The sequence below is a fragment of the Doryrhamphus excisus genome, chromosome 6 (genome assembly GCF_030265055.1).
Source record: "Doryrhamphus excisus isolate RoL2022-K1 chromosome 6, RoL_Dexc_1.0, whole genome shotgun sequence".
In the NCBI taxonomy this organism is placed as follows: domain Eukaryota; kingdom Metazoa; phylum Chordata; class Actinopteri; order Syngnathiformes; family Syngnathidae; genus Doryrhamphus; species Doryrhamphus excisus.
This window is the reverse complement of record NC_080471.1, coordinates 7,124,345-7,139,342: the sequence shown is the minus strand read 5'-3', so window position 1 is coordinate 7,139,342 and position 14,998 is coordinate 7,124,345. Positions and strand designations below refer to the sequence as shown.

At 42.4% G+C, this 14,998-nt stretch overlaps 1 protein-coding gene across 4 annotated transcripts in view; it reads right to left on the bottom strand.

Moving 5' to 3' along the window:
- The window catches only part of si:dkey-82f1.1 (DENN domain-containing protein 2A), a 51,916-nt gene that overhangs the window by 2,087 nt on the left and 34,831 nt on the right, over positions 1 to 14,998 (bottom strand). For all 4 annotated transcript variants that reach the window (XM_058075088.1, XM_058075089.1, XM_058075090.1 and 1 more), the window contains 14 exons: positions 11,592 to 11,704; positions 11,316 to 11,513; positions 9,854 to 9,947; positions 9,733 to 9,783; positions 9,470 to 9,657; positions 7,835 to 7,944; positions 6,999 to 7,068; positions 6,816 to 6,893; positions 5,722 to 5,862; positions 5,511 to 5,659; positions 4,431 to 4,608; positions 4,298 to 4,339; positions 4,114 to 4,219; positions 58 to 354 (listed from right to left, as the gene is read on the bottom strand). In XM_058075088.1, the coding sequence (XP_057931071.1) occupies positions 58 to 354; positions 4,114 to 4,219; positions 4,298 to 4,339; positions 4,431 to 4,608; positions 5,511 to 5,659; positions 5,722 to 5,862; positions 6,816 to 6,893; positions 6,999 to 7,068; positions 7,835 to 7,944; positions 9,470 to 9,657; positions 9,733 to 9,783; positions 9,854 to 9,947; positions 11,316 to 11,513; positions 11,592 to 11,704 (1,815 nt within the window). The remainder of the gene's footprint in view (positions 1 to 57; positions 355 to 4,113; positions 4,220 to 4,297; positions 4,340 to 4,430; positions 4,609 to 5,510; positions 5,660 to 5,721; positions 5,863 to 6,815; positions 6,894 to 6,998; positions 7,069 to 7,834; positions 7,945 to 9,469; positions 9,658 to 9,732; positions 9,784 to 9,853; positions 9,948 to 11,315; positions 11,514 to 11,591; positions 11,705 to 14,998) is intronic.

Genomic DNA, 14,998 nt, shown 5'->3' with positions numbered 1-14,998 from the left:
CATCTTCCTCACAGCCAAAATGTGGAACAATCAGAAGTCTTCTTTATATCTCAGTACCTCTGAGGCCTTGTCTGCGCAGCTCCCGCTCCTGGATGAAGCCCGTAAACATTTGCGTCTCCATGAACACCTCCAGAAACCTCCTCAAACTCTTGGAGGTCACTGCCTTACGGAAGGCCTCTCGCTGAAAGGAGGAGGGGGAGGAGGAAGAAGGCGTGGTGGGCGAGGTGGGAGAAGAGAGGGACGACGACTCCTCCTCCCGCTCAGCTCCGCCCATGAAGAGCGAATAATGGCCGACCATTTCCACAAAGAAGCGCACAAAAGCCTCCGACACCACGGCGCTGAGGGAGCTGGAGTCTGGGAGGAGATGGTGCGGAAAAGAAATGGTCAAATATCTTTAAATATTTTTTGGAGCTGCGTAAACGCTGGTCAAGAACCATATAACGGGAGAGCGTTGCTGTTTTTGAGAATACTTCAAAAAGGCTAGTTCAAATATATAACAGGAGTATTCTGCTGTTGTTCAGAACATACTGAAACAACACTAATTAAAGATCTTCTAAATCAGGGGTCTCAAACACGCGGCCCGCGGGCCAAATGTGGCTCGCAGGACACTAGTTTGAGGCCCCCGCCTTGATATGAAAGTTTAATGTTTGATATGGATGCTGTATGGCAGGGGTGCTCACACTTTTTCAGCATGCGAGCTACTTTTAAAATGACCGAGTCAAAATGATCTACCCACTACAAAAATGCAAAACATCTATTTATTTTCAAATGTATTGAGGATTATTTGTACGTACAATGTATGTTGATGTACCTTACATAACCAAATGAGCCAATATTGCAAAACACACATAATTAACTATTAACATTTTTTGTAATTACCCGAGTTTACTTTGATGACTTGCACTGAATTGAACCAGCCAGGGATGCATAGTCCGGACAGTAGCTGCTGATAGCCAGCCTCAAGCACACTTCCAAATGTTAATCAGTCATGGATAATATCCGTATCATAATATCCGTATAATATTCCATATCCGTATGGAAGTGATATGTTTTTTGCCTTTTTACTTGGTCCAGTTTTTGCCTTTTTACTTGGTCCAGCTCCTTCACTCATTTTAGTGACCATAAACTTTAGCGAGGGCTTTAAAATCTCGCAATTCGCCGACTAGCTTAGCACTTTGCATCGTTGTTTACGCATGAGCGGTGACCTAAAGGTCAAAATTCAGTTGTCATCTGACTGGTTGTCCTGTATGTCAATCAAGTAACGGGGATGGATGATAGGCTGACATCGTAAGTTCTGCTGCACTTAGAGACGTTGTTTGATTTGATTGGTCGCCCGAAGGGCAACATTCAGTTGTCATCTGAATGGCTGCCCTGTATATCAATCAAGTGACGGCATTGATGCTGGGATGATATTTTTTTAATGTCATGCCGCGATCGACCAGCGATCGACCAGTACCACCTCCGCGATCGACCGGTAGCTCGCGATCGACTTAATGAGCACCCCTGCTGTATGGTATCATGTACCCAGAAAAAAATATTACGTTTGATTAATGTTCATGTTAAAGGTTAAATAACTGTTAATAGTTATCCTCCCTATCCGTGTGGAAGTGGTAAGTTTTTGGCTATTTAAGTTTAAAGGAAATAACTTGAAGGCTACCGTTTAGGTCGCTAGCTCTCTAATTAGCGAGTTAGCATGTGTCTCAAGACCCTGCAGTTGCGCAATATGTTGTAAATAAAAAGAGTATAAATGTGACTATAGTCGTGTTTTGTCATGTCTACAGGGCTCTAATAATGCTTTGTTCATTTTAATCTGAGAAAAATAATTTGTCTACCCACCAGCTATATGTGGTTTCTTACATTTTTATTATTTGCTGTTTTATTATTATTATTATTATATTTATTTATTACTGATTGATTGATTTTCTTTATTCTTGATTTGTTTATTTATTTTTCATCTTATTTTGTGCAGAAAAATAAAAATTAAGATATTTGAGAACAGTGGAATGTTTTATCAGAGCTTTTATTGTAGAAAATTGGAACCAAAGCACTGAAAAAGTTTGTATATTTTTCTGTTTCTAATAAATGCGTTTTGGTTTTTTTTGGGCCTTGCCCAGACCCTAGCTCCAGTGGCCCCCAGGTAAATTGAGTTTGAGACCCCTGTTCTAAATGGTAGGAGGACAGCTGTTTTTGAGGACCTACAACAAAAACATTTGTCAAAGATCCGCTACAGGTACTTCACAGCGCTGTGCAAATGCTATTCAAAGATCAAGTATATGTCAAGACAGGTGCACTCTCGTGTTTTTAAGGACCTACTGGGACAACCATCATCAAATTCTGCTGTTTTTTTAGCACCTGCTGCTAAAATACAAGTCAAAGATTATCTATATGGCAGGAGTATCACGCTCTTTTTCAGGACCAACTACATCAGGGGTGCTCACACTTTTTCAGCATGCGAGCTACTTTTAAAATGACCGAGTCAAAATGATCTACCCACTACAAAAATGCAAAACATCTATTTATTTTCAAATGTATTGAGGATTATTTGTACGTACAATGTATGTTGATGTACCTTACATAACCAAATGAGCCAATATTGCAAAACACACATAATTAACTATTAACATTTTTTGTAATTACCTGAGTTTACTTTGATGACTTGCACTGAATTGAACCAGCCAGGGATGCATAGTCCGGACAGTAGCTGCTGATAGCCAGCCTCAAGCACACTTCCAAATGTTTATCAGTCATGGATAATATCCGTATCATAATATCCGTATAATATTCCATATCCGTATGGAAGTGATATGTTTTTTGCCTTTTTACTTGGTCCAGTTTTTGCCTTTTTACTTGGTCCAGCTCCTTCACTCATTTTAGTGACCATAAACTTTAGCGAGGGCTTAAAATCTCGCAATTCGCCGACTAGCTTAGCACTTTGCATCGTTGTTTACGCATGAGCGGTGACCTAAAGGTCAAAATTCAGTTGTCATCTGATTGGTTGTCCTGTATGTCAATCAAGTAACGGGGATGGATGATAGGCTGACATCGTAAGTTCTGCTGCACTTAGAGACGTCGTTTGATTTGATTGGTCGCCCGAAGGGCAACATTCAGTTGTCATCTGAATGGCTGCTCTGTATGTCAATCAAGTGACGGCATTGATGCTGGGATGATATTTTTTTAATGTCACGCCGCGATCGACCAGTACCACCTCCGCGATCGACCGGTAGCTCGCGATCGACTTAATGAGCACCCCTGAACTACATAATGCTAGTCAAAGATCCTTATATGACAGGGCGGTCTGCTGTTTTAAGGGATTTTGGCCAACAACAACAACAAAAAAAACACACACACACAGTCAAAGATCTTCAACTGGTACCTGGCAGAAGGACTCTGCTCCTGCTAGTCAAAGATCAAGACAGGAGTGGTCTGCTGTTGTTAAGGATTTATAGGAACAGCAGGACGCATGGAGCCTCTATTTCAGATTTTAGAGGACATACTGCATGCTAGTCAAAGATCCTTTACCTAACAGGAGCTGTTTTTAAGGGACGACTTGAACAACACAAATCAAAGATGTTATCTATGACGGGAGTAATCCACTGTTATTGATGACCTACTACAAGATGCTAGTCAAAGATCTACATGTCAAGACAGGAGTGCTCTGCTGTTTTTAAGGGTCCACCGGAACAACACTGATTAGAGATTTTCAAATTGAAAAGAGTACTCACTCTCCTGGTTTTGAGAAAAATTTAGAAAAATGCTAGTCATTAACTTAATGCAACAAAAGTGTTTGGACGCCTTTAAGAACCATCTGCAAAAACACGTCTGCTGTTTTTAGGGACTGACTGACTGGAGCAACACTGATCAATGTTCTACAGCAAGTTTTTAAGGCAGTGCTGTAGAACATCTAGTCACAGATCCTCAATATAATTGATGACCTACTGCAAAAATGCTTGTCAAAAATTGGCAATGGCTGTTTTTGAAGGCCCTGCTGCCAAAACACTAATCAAAGATCCTCTTTGTGACATGACAGCTCTGCTGGGACGAGTGATGTGAATTCATGGGCCACATTTAGCCTGTGTGTCGCCATTTCAACATTCCTGCCGTCGTGTCGCTCACCATTGGGCAGGTCTCCTTTCTCACCAGCCAGCTCCCTCCTCTTCTCCAGCACATGTTCCACAGCTGCCTGCAGCTTGTGAGGGAGAATGGAGTCCTCGTCGTCCAGCTGGAGGAGACAAACATGCTCAAAGTCTGCCACTTGTGTGCATCACAGTTATGGATGCATTGTTTTCCATGTCTCTACCTGCCGGAGGAAGCGGCTGTTGCCGAGGTCGACCACCAGGACCTGCGGGAGACCCAATGTCACTTCCTGTTATTCTTCTGTTGGACCTTCAAAGCATCAAAGTGGTCACACAAATGACCTTCTATGTTCTTACTTCTTCTATCGGCAGCTCTTTCAGGCGAGGCAGTGAGCTGGAGAGGAGTCCCACGATGAAGGGGGTCGGGGTGCAGACGATGTCCAGCATGGAGGGCGGGAGCACGGGAATGTACGTGTGCTGCCAGGTGAACGGGTAGAGGAGCGCCACCACGGCGTGACAACATTGTGACAAGGTGCTGCCGAAGACACGCAACAACGCGTCATAAACAAGATATACAGCAGTGGGAACAAATTTGTCACACTTAAATGTTTCAGATTGTCAAACAAATGTAAATGTTAGTAAATGACAACACAACTGAACATAAAATGCAGTTTTTAAAAGAAACTTTTTATTATTAAGGGAGAAAAAAACCCTACATGGTCTGGTGTGAAAAAGTGATTGCTCTGTGCTTTGACACAGTGAGGGCCATGATACACAAATAGCGAAAACATGGAACAGTGGTCAACAGTTCAAACTATCAACTATTCAACTATCAACAGTCAAAAGCACCGCTGAACAAAAAGTACATTTAAATCTTACATCTGAAACTTATCTAGTGTGATACTTCTATGATGACATCACTCGTGGAGGTGGTGCATGTCAGACACCCTAGTATTGTCAAACAGCAGTAGTGCAGCACTCATTTCTACCACAAGGTGGTGATAAATTGCACTACACTCCTAAACTGTCTTTACCAGCAAAGCCGTTGTTGGCATGAGTGGAATGTTACAATTAGGCCACACTTCTAACTTCATCTACTCTCGTTTTATTCATTAAGGCAACCGATTGATGACGCCAAATTTCCACAAATGTGGTATTATTATACCTCTCATTTTATTATGTTTTTATTTAGTCCTGAAGCGATTGAAGCTGAACCAGGTGTGAATGAAGTGGCACTCTTGTTCGCTCCAAAGCCCAACTCCACTCTGGCATCCATGACAGTTTTCCAAAGGAGAAGCGACGGTTCCCAAGGCAACCAATAACACCGCAGCATTCCTTCCGCTTGCACTTTTTCATTTCTTTCATATCTTTTGTTCAATACGAGTCACTCGCTCTGGACAAGGCCACAACTAATGTATGCAAATAAGGGAGACAAACCTGAGTTTGTCGGCGGTGAAGATGACCCTGCGCTCCAGAAGCAGGGAGGCAAACACTCGGAGGAGGAGGCGGAGACTCAGCGAGGAGAAGAGACACTCAAAGTCCACATGTTCCAGGCGAGAATCGGACGGCCGGCACAGCTCGATCACCTGCAGCCGGGACGGCGGTCAGTGAATCTGCAAAACTACCTAACTATCTGAAGTGTCCTTACCTCCGTTCCTGAGCCGGGTAGGAAGTTTTTGACAGTGATGGTCCTCCCCGGAGCGGGAAAAGGAGCTTCCATGATGCCTCTCATGAAGGGCTGCACCAGAGCAGGGGAGATAGCGCGTCTCTTTTCCACCTCGTCCAGGATCTTAGAAGATGGAAGCAACATCAGAGGAGTGGGAGGAGCCACCTGGCTTGGCCCAGCAAGGTGCACTGTATTCAGGCACACACTCGGAGCAGCCGGTGTGACGGCACAATGGTCTCTGGCAAACCTTTCGCACTTTTCAAATACTGCGGCGCTAGCATTTCTGGTGGCTGATATTTTTTTATGTAATTTGTCGGAATAACGTCAGAAGTGACAAGTGTCATGTGATCTCTGTGCTGTTTGCTGTGTGCTCAACCATTTTGGAGTTCTGTGTTTGGAGTCTGGCTGGTGAGTCTGTTTGTGTTTCCCTTTTGTATTAGCAGCTTTAGCTAGTTGTTATATGCCCTGGTTTTGAGGATTGTTTTTTGTTTCGTCCCCAGTTTTTGTTGAGTTTTTTTGTGATCCTGGAATTTGATGCTTGATTTTCCTTTGACCTACCAATGACCTTCCCGGTATTTTCTTTGTACACTTTGGTTACGTCCCACCTTGCCCTATTGGCTGCAATTCCATTGAATAGGTGTACCCAATGCTGTGTCTCAGTTGGTGGCGGAATGTTATTGATAAATGTTGACACTAGTTCATTTCTGTCACATTGGAAAGAGGTTTTGTTGACCAAAGCACTAAAATAGAATTTACTGACAACAGCTCAAAAGGACACGTCCACTTAAAGGCTTTAAAGGGCATAATTGTCGGCCAATTTATGTCCCTCTTAAGCAATGGTGTGCGTAAACAGGCATTTACAGGTGGAAATGCCTGTAAATCTTAGTTTCCACTGCAGTAACCACATCAGCTGCAGACACACATACAAGTCCTACAAAACAAAGCTCCAAGTATCCTTGTGGGAAACAAGACCGCACAAGGAGTGGGAGTGGCGCTGCGGCCACAGAGCTTGGCAATGCTTTTAGTAGGATCGGTATATGTGCAGCGTAGCGGTGAATTGAAAGCATTTTCTCTACCTTGGAGAAGAGGTCAAAGCAGCCCAAGCGACTGACGATGCAGTAAACCTCCGGGAGCCTCCGTCCTTTACCGCTGGGCTGTGGACAACCAGAGACAGAAAGAGAGAGAGTGTCACATACATGATCACAGGGTGAAAGCAATACCGACACAAGAGATAGAAATATTTGATATTGCAAACTTACCAGTAATCGTCTGCAGTAGCCAAATCGCCGACTTCCGTCCTCACCAGTCAGAACAAATGAAAATGTCTCACTGGAGAAAAGACAGCAACTTAATATTCAATTTTACAATTTTTTACAATTTTTCTGGCCTCAGTATACGGCCATAAGCATGCAAGACAAAAGATATATGTAGTATTCTGGCCACTAGGTGTCATTAATATTCCGTTATTGAGGCAAGACATTAGCGTCATGGGCTGCCATGGCATGTCCGACATGATAGAGTGAAAAGATGTTCTCCTCCCATTCGGTGTGGAAGTGGTACATTTTTGGCTTCTATGTCCTTCTTTCCCAGTTCGTTTTAAACCCGTTCTTAAGCTTAGAATAAGTAAATAAATTGGAAGCTAACTAGTTAGCATTCTAGCTTTATGGTTATGGTTTGTTTGTTTACATTTTTGAGGTACCAAGCTATTCAAGTAAACGTATTTACATGACCTGCTGGTATGTATGTAGATGACTGACCCCTCACCCTCCTCAGCCCCCCATTTGCATTTATTTGTATTTAATTATTAGCCATCACGTCTGCAACAACATGAGAAACCTCCAGGAAGGACACACTAAATCGGTGCAGGCAAACAGCAGCCTGCGGGCTACATCAGGCCCGCCAAAGGTCTTTTCTTTTTAGCTGGCATCATGACTTGCAGTGCTACTGCAGCAGGGATCAATCACATGCAATTTGTAGCTTGCACAAAAATGTTTGTTTATTTTATCTAATTTTCATGTTCATCGTATTATTCTTCAGTTAGTAAGCTGGGAAACACTCCCTGTTGTTACTATACATCCGACACAATGACACCAACCTCGGGAAGTTGTCGACAGGCGCCCAGTCTTTGGCGTCGGGGAAGCAAAACTGAGGGATGACCTTCAGCTGGTCCTCTGTCTCCCGCATGAACTTGAAGTTCCTTTCGAGCTGGATGGGGGGAAAAAAAAGGAACCTTATCATTATATATCCTTCATGATAACTTGTAATAGCAATCTTTTTTTTTTTTTTGATAGGTGGTTTCACTGGTTGTGCAAATTAGAGGTTAGGTTTAGCACGGATGGAAAATGTAGAATTTTTTCTTCCATGGACAAATATCTGCCAGGTGTCATAAACTAGCCGATTTGGGGGTTTATTTCAAGAATTATTCAAAGAAAAGTGCAAACCAGATATTTTACTCGTTCAGGGATCCAGTATGCATTTTCCAGAGTATTACATTATGATTTTATATTTACAACCTTACCATGCTAACACAAGTACAGTGATATGAAAAAGTGTTTGCCACTTATTTCTCTTTTTTTTGCACATTTGTCACACTTAAATGTTTAAGATCATCAAACTAATTTAAATATTAGTCAATGACAAAACAACTGAACACAAAATATATTTTTTAAATTAAACTTTTTACTATAGAGAAAAAAATCCAAACCTGCATGGCCTATTTGAAAAAGTGATTGCCCCCCCACTGCAATCAAACTTTTGCCGTAACTTGCAATGAGCACTGTGGAGGAATTCGGGCCCACTCATCTTTGCAGAATTGTTGTCATTCAGCCACATTGGAGGCTTTCCCAGATGAAGCACCTTCTTAAGGTCACGACACAACATCTCAATAGGATTCAGGTCAGGACTTTGACTAGGCCACTCTGAAGTCTTCATTTTGTTTTTCTTCAAGTCCACCATTCAGAGGTGGACTTGCTGATGTGTTTTGGATCATTGTCCTGCTGCAGAACCCAAGTTGTTTTCAGCTTGAGGTCATCAACACGTGGTCGGACAACAGAACTTTCATTCCATTTATCACAGTATCAAGTCTTCCAGGTCCTGAACCAGCAAGCCCCAGACCATCACACTACCACCACCATATTTCACTGTTGGTATGATGTTCTTTTTTCCAAAATGTGGTGTTACTTTTACGCCAGTTGTAATGGGACACAGACCTTCCAAAAAGTTAAATTTTTTTCTCATCAGACCACAAAGTATTTTCCCAAAGGTCTTGGAGATCATCAAGATGTTTTCTGCCAAAATTGAGATGAGCCTGAAATGTTCTTTTTGTTCAACAGTGGTTTTCGTCTTGGAACTGACCTTAAGTGAGGCAAGTGAGGCCTGCAGTTCTTTGGATGTTGTTGTGGGGTCTTTTGCGACCTGTTGGATGAGTAATTGCTGCACTCTCGGGTTCATTTTGGTTGGCCGGCCACTCATTGAAAGGTTCACCACTGTTCCATGTTTTCACCCTTTGTGGATAATGGCTGTCACTGTGGTTTGCTGCAGTCCCAAAGTTTTAGAAATGACTTTATAACCTTTTCTAGACTGATAAATCTCAATTAATCTCAGCTGTGTTATGTTTTAAAACATCACTTTTTCATACACCTTTTCAAGATGGATGTTGAAGGCTGCTGTTATTCATTTTCTGGCCTTTCCTTGGCTAAAAAAGCACCTTTAAGTTTGTTTTGTAGTTTACCTTAAGAGGGAACTGCTGTGTGACTTCAGGCAGGTATGGAACCCCAGCTTTGGTCTTGTGAAGGGCCACTACGATAAAATACTCAAAGAGTTTTCTCTCCTGCAACTCTATCAGATCCCTCTCCAAGGTACGGTACCGCCCCGTCTGCCTCAGCATGGACTGGACCGACACCAGCCTCTGGCTATGGGCTAAAGGAAGCCAAAAAAAGCATGAAATGCAAAGTCCTTGTCCTGTTCACATGTGATAGTAAAGTGCTCTCCCACCTTTTAATTTCTCTTCTGTGTCACTTTCTGACTCACTGTTCTCATCTGTCACTGCATTTGAAAGAGACAACATTTTGTTTTCACAATATCTCATTTGGACGTCAACAAGTGAATCCCTCACCTCTTCCCGAGCTGGATTCAGTGGACTGCGACACCTTCTTCATGCGCTTTTTACCACGACGAGCCTCAAAGATGCCATTGATTTTCATCACCATCTGGAAGGGGGATAGAAGCAAAAACATGTTTCACTTTCAACAAAAAAAAGGCCGGCTTCGCAACACATCTTAAAATAAAACTCTGCCAGGTAAGTAAGTATCTGGTAAGTAACCATCAGTTATCTCCAGATGAGGGAGCTGCAAGTTTAATTGTACAGACATGATCGAAATAGACTAACCTAGCATGATACTGCTGTTAAAATGTAATTTTAGCACCTAAGCGCTCATAGCTATGTTCATGTTTTGGCCTCCTGTCCCACTCCTAAATATTACGTTGTTGTATTCCATACTGTATATGGACTCTGTTATGTTGAACAAGTGTAGAGTTAAGTGTAAGTGTAAATGAAGTCAGAGGAGGAAGTGGCCGGTGTTGATTGAGGACTGTTGCTAGTAGCGGAACTTGCTAATAGTATTGAAGATAAACTTTCATAAATGTTTGCGTAAATTCATGTAAACTTACCAGATATGTTTCCTCTAGCGCCACCGAGTTCCCAAATCACTGTTTTGTTCTTTACATCGGTATATTCTTTTTGTGAAATAGCGCCGTGAAATGTGACACAGCAAGTGTAGTGTACTAATTAGCATCCTGTCTGTTCATTGGTCGATCAATGAAACTCCTACTGATTGGTCTTCACTCTGCGACAACCATCAAAATTATACAATATTTAAAAAATTATATATATAAAAAATATAATAATATATATAAAAATATTAAATCATCAAACAGCGATCTTTTATTAATAAATACATTTTTGAAAAACGCGTCAGTGTTCTATGTTCCACCACTGAGACTTATTTAAAATAGTTCCAACATACTTCACCGTTGTCCCTTCGCGGTTCCACTATCGTTCCCTCACTTTATCACTGTGTCGAAAAATCGATCATTTAATAATTGATCACTTTTTGGGGGGTTGTCTATGGCCCATTTTTAGTCTAAATAAATTGAGATATAAGTAATATATGTAGTATTGTGGTGACCAAGTGCCAGTAATGACACCAAGCATTGATGAGACATGACATTACATCACCATCGTCCTCAGCCATGGCATGTCTGAGATGATAAAGAGAACAAAGGTATCCTCCCATTTTGAGTGGAAGTGGTAAGTTTTGTCTTTCTTCAGTACATTAGAAACCCTTTCTTAAGTTAAAAATAAATAAATTGGAGGTTAACTACTCAGCTATGCAGCCTTGGTCTTCTATTGCGTCCCTGTTGAGATGGCAAAAACCATAAATGTGTTCCCTATAATCAAATGATTCCATTTATTAATCCTACCTTGCAGAAATTCATTAACTGTGATAAACGAGAGATGACATGATGATATGATATGATGATATGGAATAATAAGACTTTAATTAAGCAGACTATACCTTGGGGATTTTCCTCCGCCGCCGGTTGTACGGGTCCCCAGAGAGGCACGGTGTGTCGTCGGGGCTGCTGGGTGTGGAAGGGGGACTGATGCGAGACGGTGAGGACATGCCAGCATCCTTGTTGGTTTTCCGTAGTTCTAGGACTTTGAAGCTGCGTCGCTCTGAGTTTTGTCTGAAGAAGCCTGGCTTGGAGGACAGCTTTTGGAAAAATGACAATAGACATGCATGAGTGTGTCATTTCGTATAAATCTATAGTCTGGATGTCCAATGTCATACCTTAGTTGGAGTGTCAGGAATGGGTGAAGAGGAGGCGGGTGAGACACATTTGCTACTAAGGCAACTTCTTTCCAGCTCTATGTCTTCGTAGGGATTCTCCTTGCATGGAGGGTCTTCAAAAGAAAACAGACACGTGGATTACTCTGACACCTTCACCACAGTACGGGATTCTAGCTCAACGCCTCTGATTTGGTGGACCGTGGTGCAACTCAGTCAGATCATTCCTGCTCCAGATGTGCAAAGAGCAAACAGACATGGTGGCGTGCTTATTCAGCTCAATGTGGCAACGCTGAGCATCAAGCATTCCTGCTAACACCGCCAAAAGACATAGTATTTTCCTTCTTATTTTCATTAGGCTTCACTTTAATTTATACCCTCTAATAGAATAACCATCTCCCAAAGTATTTTTGACGCAAACACTTATTGGAGAGGGAATGTAAGACTTCTTTTTATGTAAGAGGTTTAAAAGAAGCAAGATCAGAGACAGGAAATGATATGGCAAGGGGTGTCATCCAAGAATATTTAAGCACGTACTTTGCGTCCAATCCCAGGGTACTGATGTCATCCCTATGCTGTTATGCATCGGGATGTTATGAAATGTGATGGATTAACAAGCAATTTGAGTGCTTCTTGTATCTCATCTTCATTGGAAGAGTGTAAACACATGTCTCCTTCACTGCTGCTTTCTTTCTTTTTCTATCTTTAGTAGGATTTTTCCCCTCTGCAGCTCTAACCAATCCATTCACCAGATGGAACCGGCAGGAGTGATGCTATGTGTATCGCATTCACGGGAAATCAACACAGCATTTTTTTCACATCGCCATAATAATCCATGTCAGGGGGCCACTTTTATGCATTTTGTGCAGTAAAGACACTAAAAGCAATGCAGTGTAGGTCAATACCTACAAAACAGTAGGTAGTTAGTGGAATAGACACCAAACAAACTACAATAATGGCCTCCGGGCCACACTTTGAACACCCTTATGGAATGTTTTGGTCTGTGCGCAATGTGGCTTTGCATCAGTCTCCCAGGAATGTTCCCGGGATGCGCGTCCTGATGACACTTGCTTTTCCACCACATCTGGAAACACTGACAGACATGACGATTTTATAGTACATGCACAGCCGATTGAAGCCAGAGCCAACCTTCTATATTTGACTTCATCAGGTTGAACGCACACGTCTGCACATTCTAATGCCAAGCAAGGAGAAAAAAATGTGGATTAGATAACTAGAGGCGCATTAAAACAGTAGAGATGAAGAAAAAAGAGGAAAAATGGTGAGCTGTATTTGTGTTAGTTAGTTAGTAGTTGGGATGTGCGAGTTATGAATGAGTCAAGCTTTTTTTGTATCAGGACTCACGCCTACTCTTCTCCTCGTTAACTTGTTCATTTACACACCATTGCATGTCATTAATTGTGCGGTTATCTACTACTCCTATGGAAAAAGCAAACGAGCAAAAGAGTCAAACAGTCAAAATTTGGGTTTGACTGAATCATGAGTACTAAATGAAGATTTGAGTTTGACTGATTCACAGATGCTCCACAAAGACTCAATTTTGACTGACTCACAGCTCTGGTTTCACTGATTCACAGATGCTCAACGAAAAACTCAGGTTTGACTGACTCATGGATGCTCAATGAAGACTTGACTTTCACTGACTCACGGGTGCTCAAAAAAGAGTTTCATTGGCCTGCGGGTGCTCGCTGAAGACTGTCGTTTCACTGACTCAACAAAGACTCAAGTTTGACTGACTCACAGGTGCTCAACAAAGACTGACGTTTCACTGACTCATAGGTGCGTGGCGAGGACTCAAGTTTCACTGGCTCTCAAGTACTCGACGAAAACTCAGGTTTGACCGACTCACGGAATGCTCGACAAAGACTCAATTTTTACTAACTCACGGAATGCTCGACAAAGACTCAATTTTTACTAACTCACGGATGTTTGACAAACACTTGAGTTTCACTGACTCATGGGTGCTCGATAAAGATGGGAGTTTCATTGTTTGACAAAGACTTGAGTTTCATTGGCCCACGCATGCTCGATGAAGACTGGAGTTTCACTGACTCACGGGTGCTCGTCAAAGACTCAATTTTAATAATAATAATAATAATACATTTTATTTGTATAGCGCTTTTCAAAATACTCAAAGACACTTTACAGAAAAATGGAGTTGAATAAAAGCAAGTAAACAGAGTAAAAGATACGTTAAAATACAACATTCATTGGTTAATACGCAGTTAAAAGATGAGTAAAAGTGTGTGGGCGGGGCACAGCAGTCAGGTATAAAAAGTTAGACATTAAAACCAGATTTAAAGAGGTGGGTTTTTAGTTGTTTTTTGAAACTGGGAAGGTCAGGGCAAGCACGGAGTGAATGGGGCAAAGAGTTCCAGAGGGTGGGGGCAGCGATGGAGAAGGCTCTGTCTCCCCAGGTTGGGAGCTTGGTCTTACAGGGGAGTGCCAAGAGGTTGGAGTCTGAGGAGCGAAGGGGACGCGGGGGATTGTGTGGATGGAGCAGGTCTGTGAGGTATGGGGGGGTCAGATCGTGGAGGGCTTTGTAGGTTATGAGAAGAACTTTGAAGTGAATGCGTTGGGGGACGGGAAGCCAGTGCAGGTTTTTAAGGACGGGGGGTAATGTGTTGACGGGAGCGGGTGGAGGTGAGGGGGTTGTGAATATATTGTATTTTGTTGAGGGTTTTGGAAGGTGTACCGTAGAGAATACTGTTGCAGTAGTCCATTCTGGTTGGGATGAATGCATGGATCAGGGATTCAGCGGCAGAGAATGGAAGTGATGGACGGAGTCGGGCTATGTTCTTAAGATGGAAGAATGCAGTCCGGGTTAACTGTTTGATGTGGGGTTCAAATGAAAGGGTGGGGTCCAGGAGGATACCAAGGTTGCGGATGAGCGGGGATGGAGTGAGGGTGGTGCTGTCAAATTGAAGATGGAAGTTATGGGTGGGTGTTGGGATGTTTTTGGGACCGATGATGATAATATCTGTTTTGTCACTATTAAGTTTAAGAAAATTTAGTTCCATCCAAGTTTTGATATCAGCTAAGCAGTTGGTGAGGGTGGAGTAGATGTTGGAGTTGATGGAGGTGGTAGAAATGTATAGTTGAATATCATCGGCGTAGCTGTGGAAATTGAGGCCATGTCGACAGATGATATTACCAAGTGGAAGGATGTAGAGCAGGGGTGCTCATTAAGTCGATCGCGAGCTACCGGTCGATCGCGGAGGTGGTACTGGTCGATCGCTGGTCGATCGCGGCGTGACATTAAAAAAATATCATCCTAGCATCAATGCCGTCACTTGATTGATATACATGGCAGCCATTCAGATGACAACTGAATGTTGCCCTTCGGGTGACCAATCAAATCAAACAACGTCTCTAAGTGCAGCAGAACT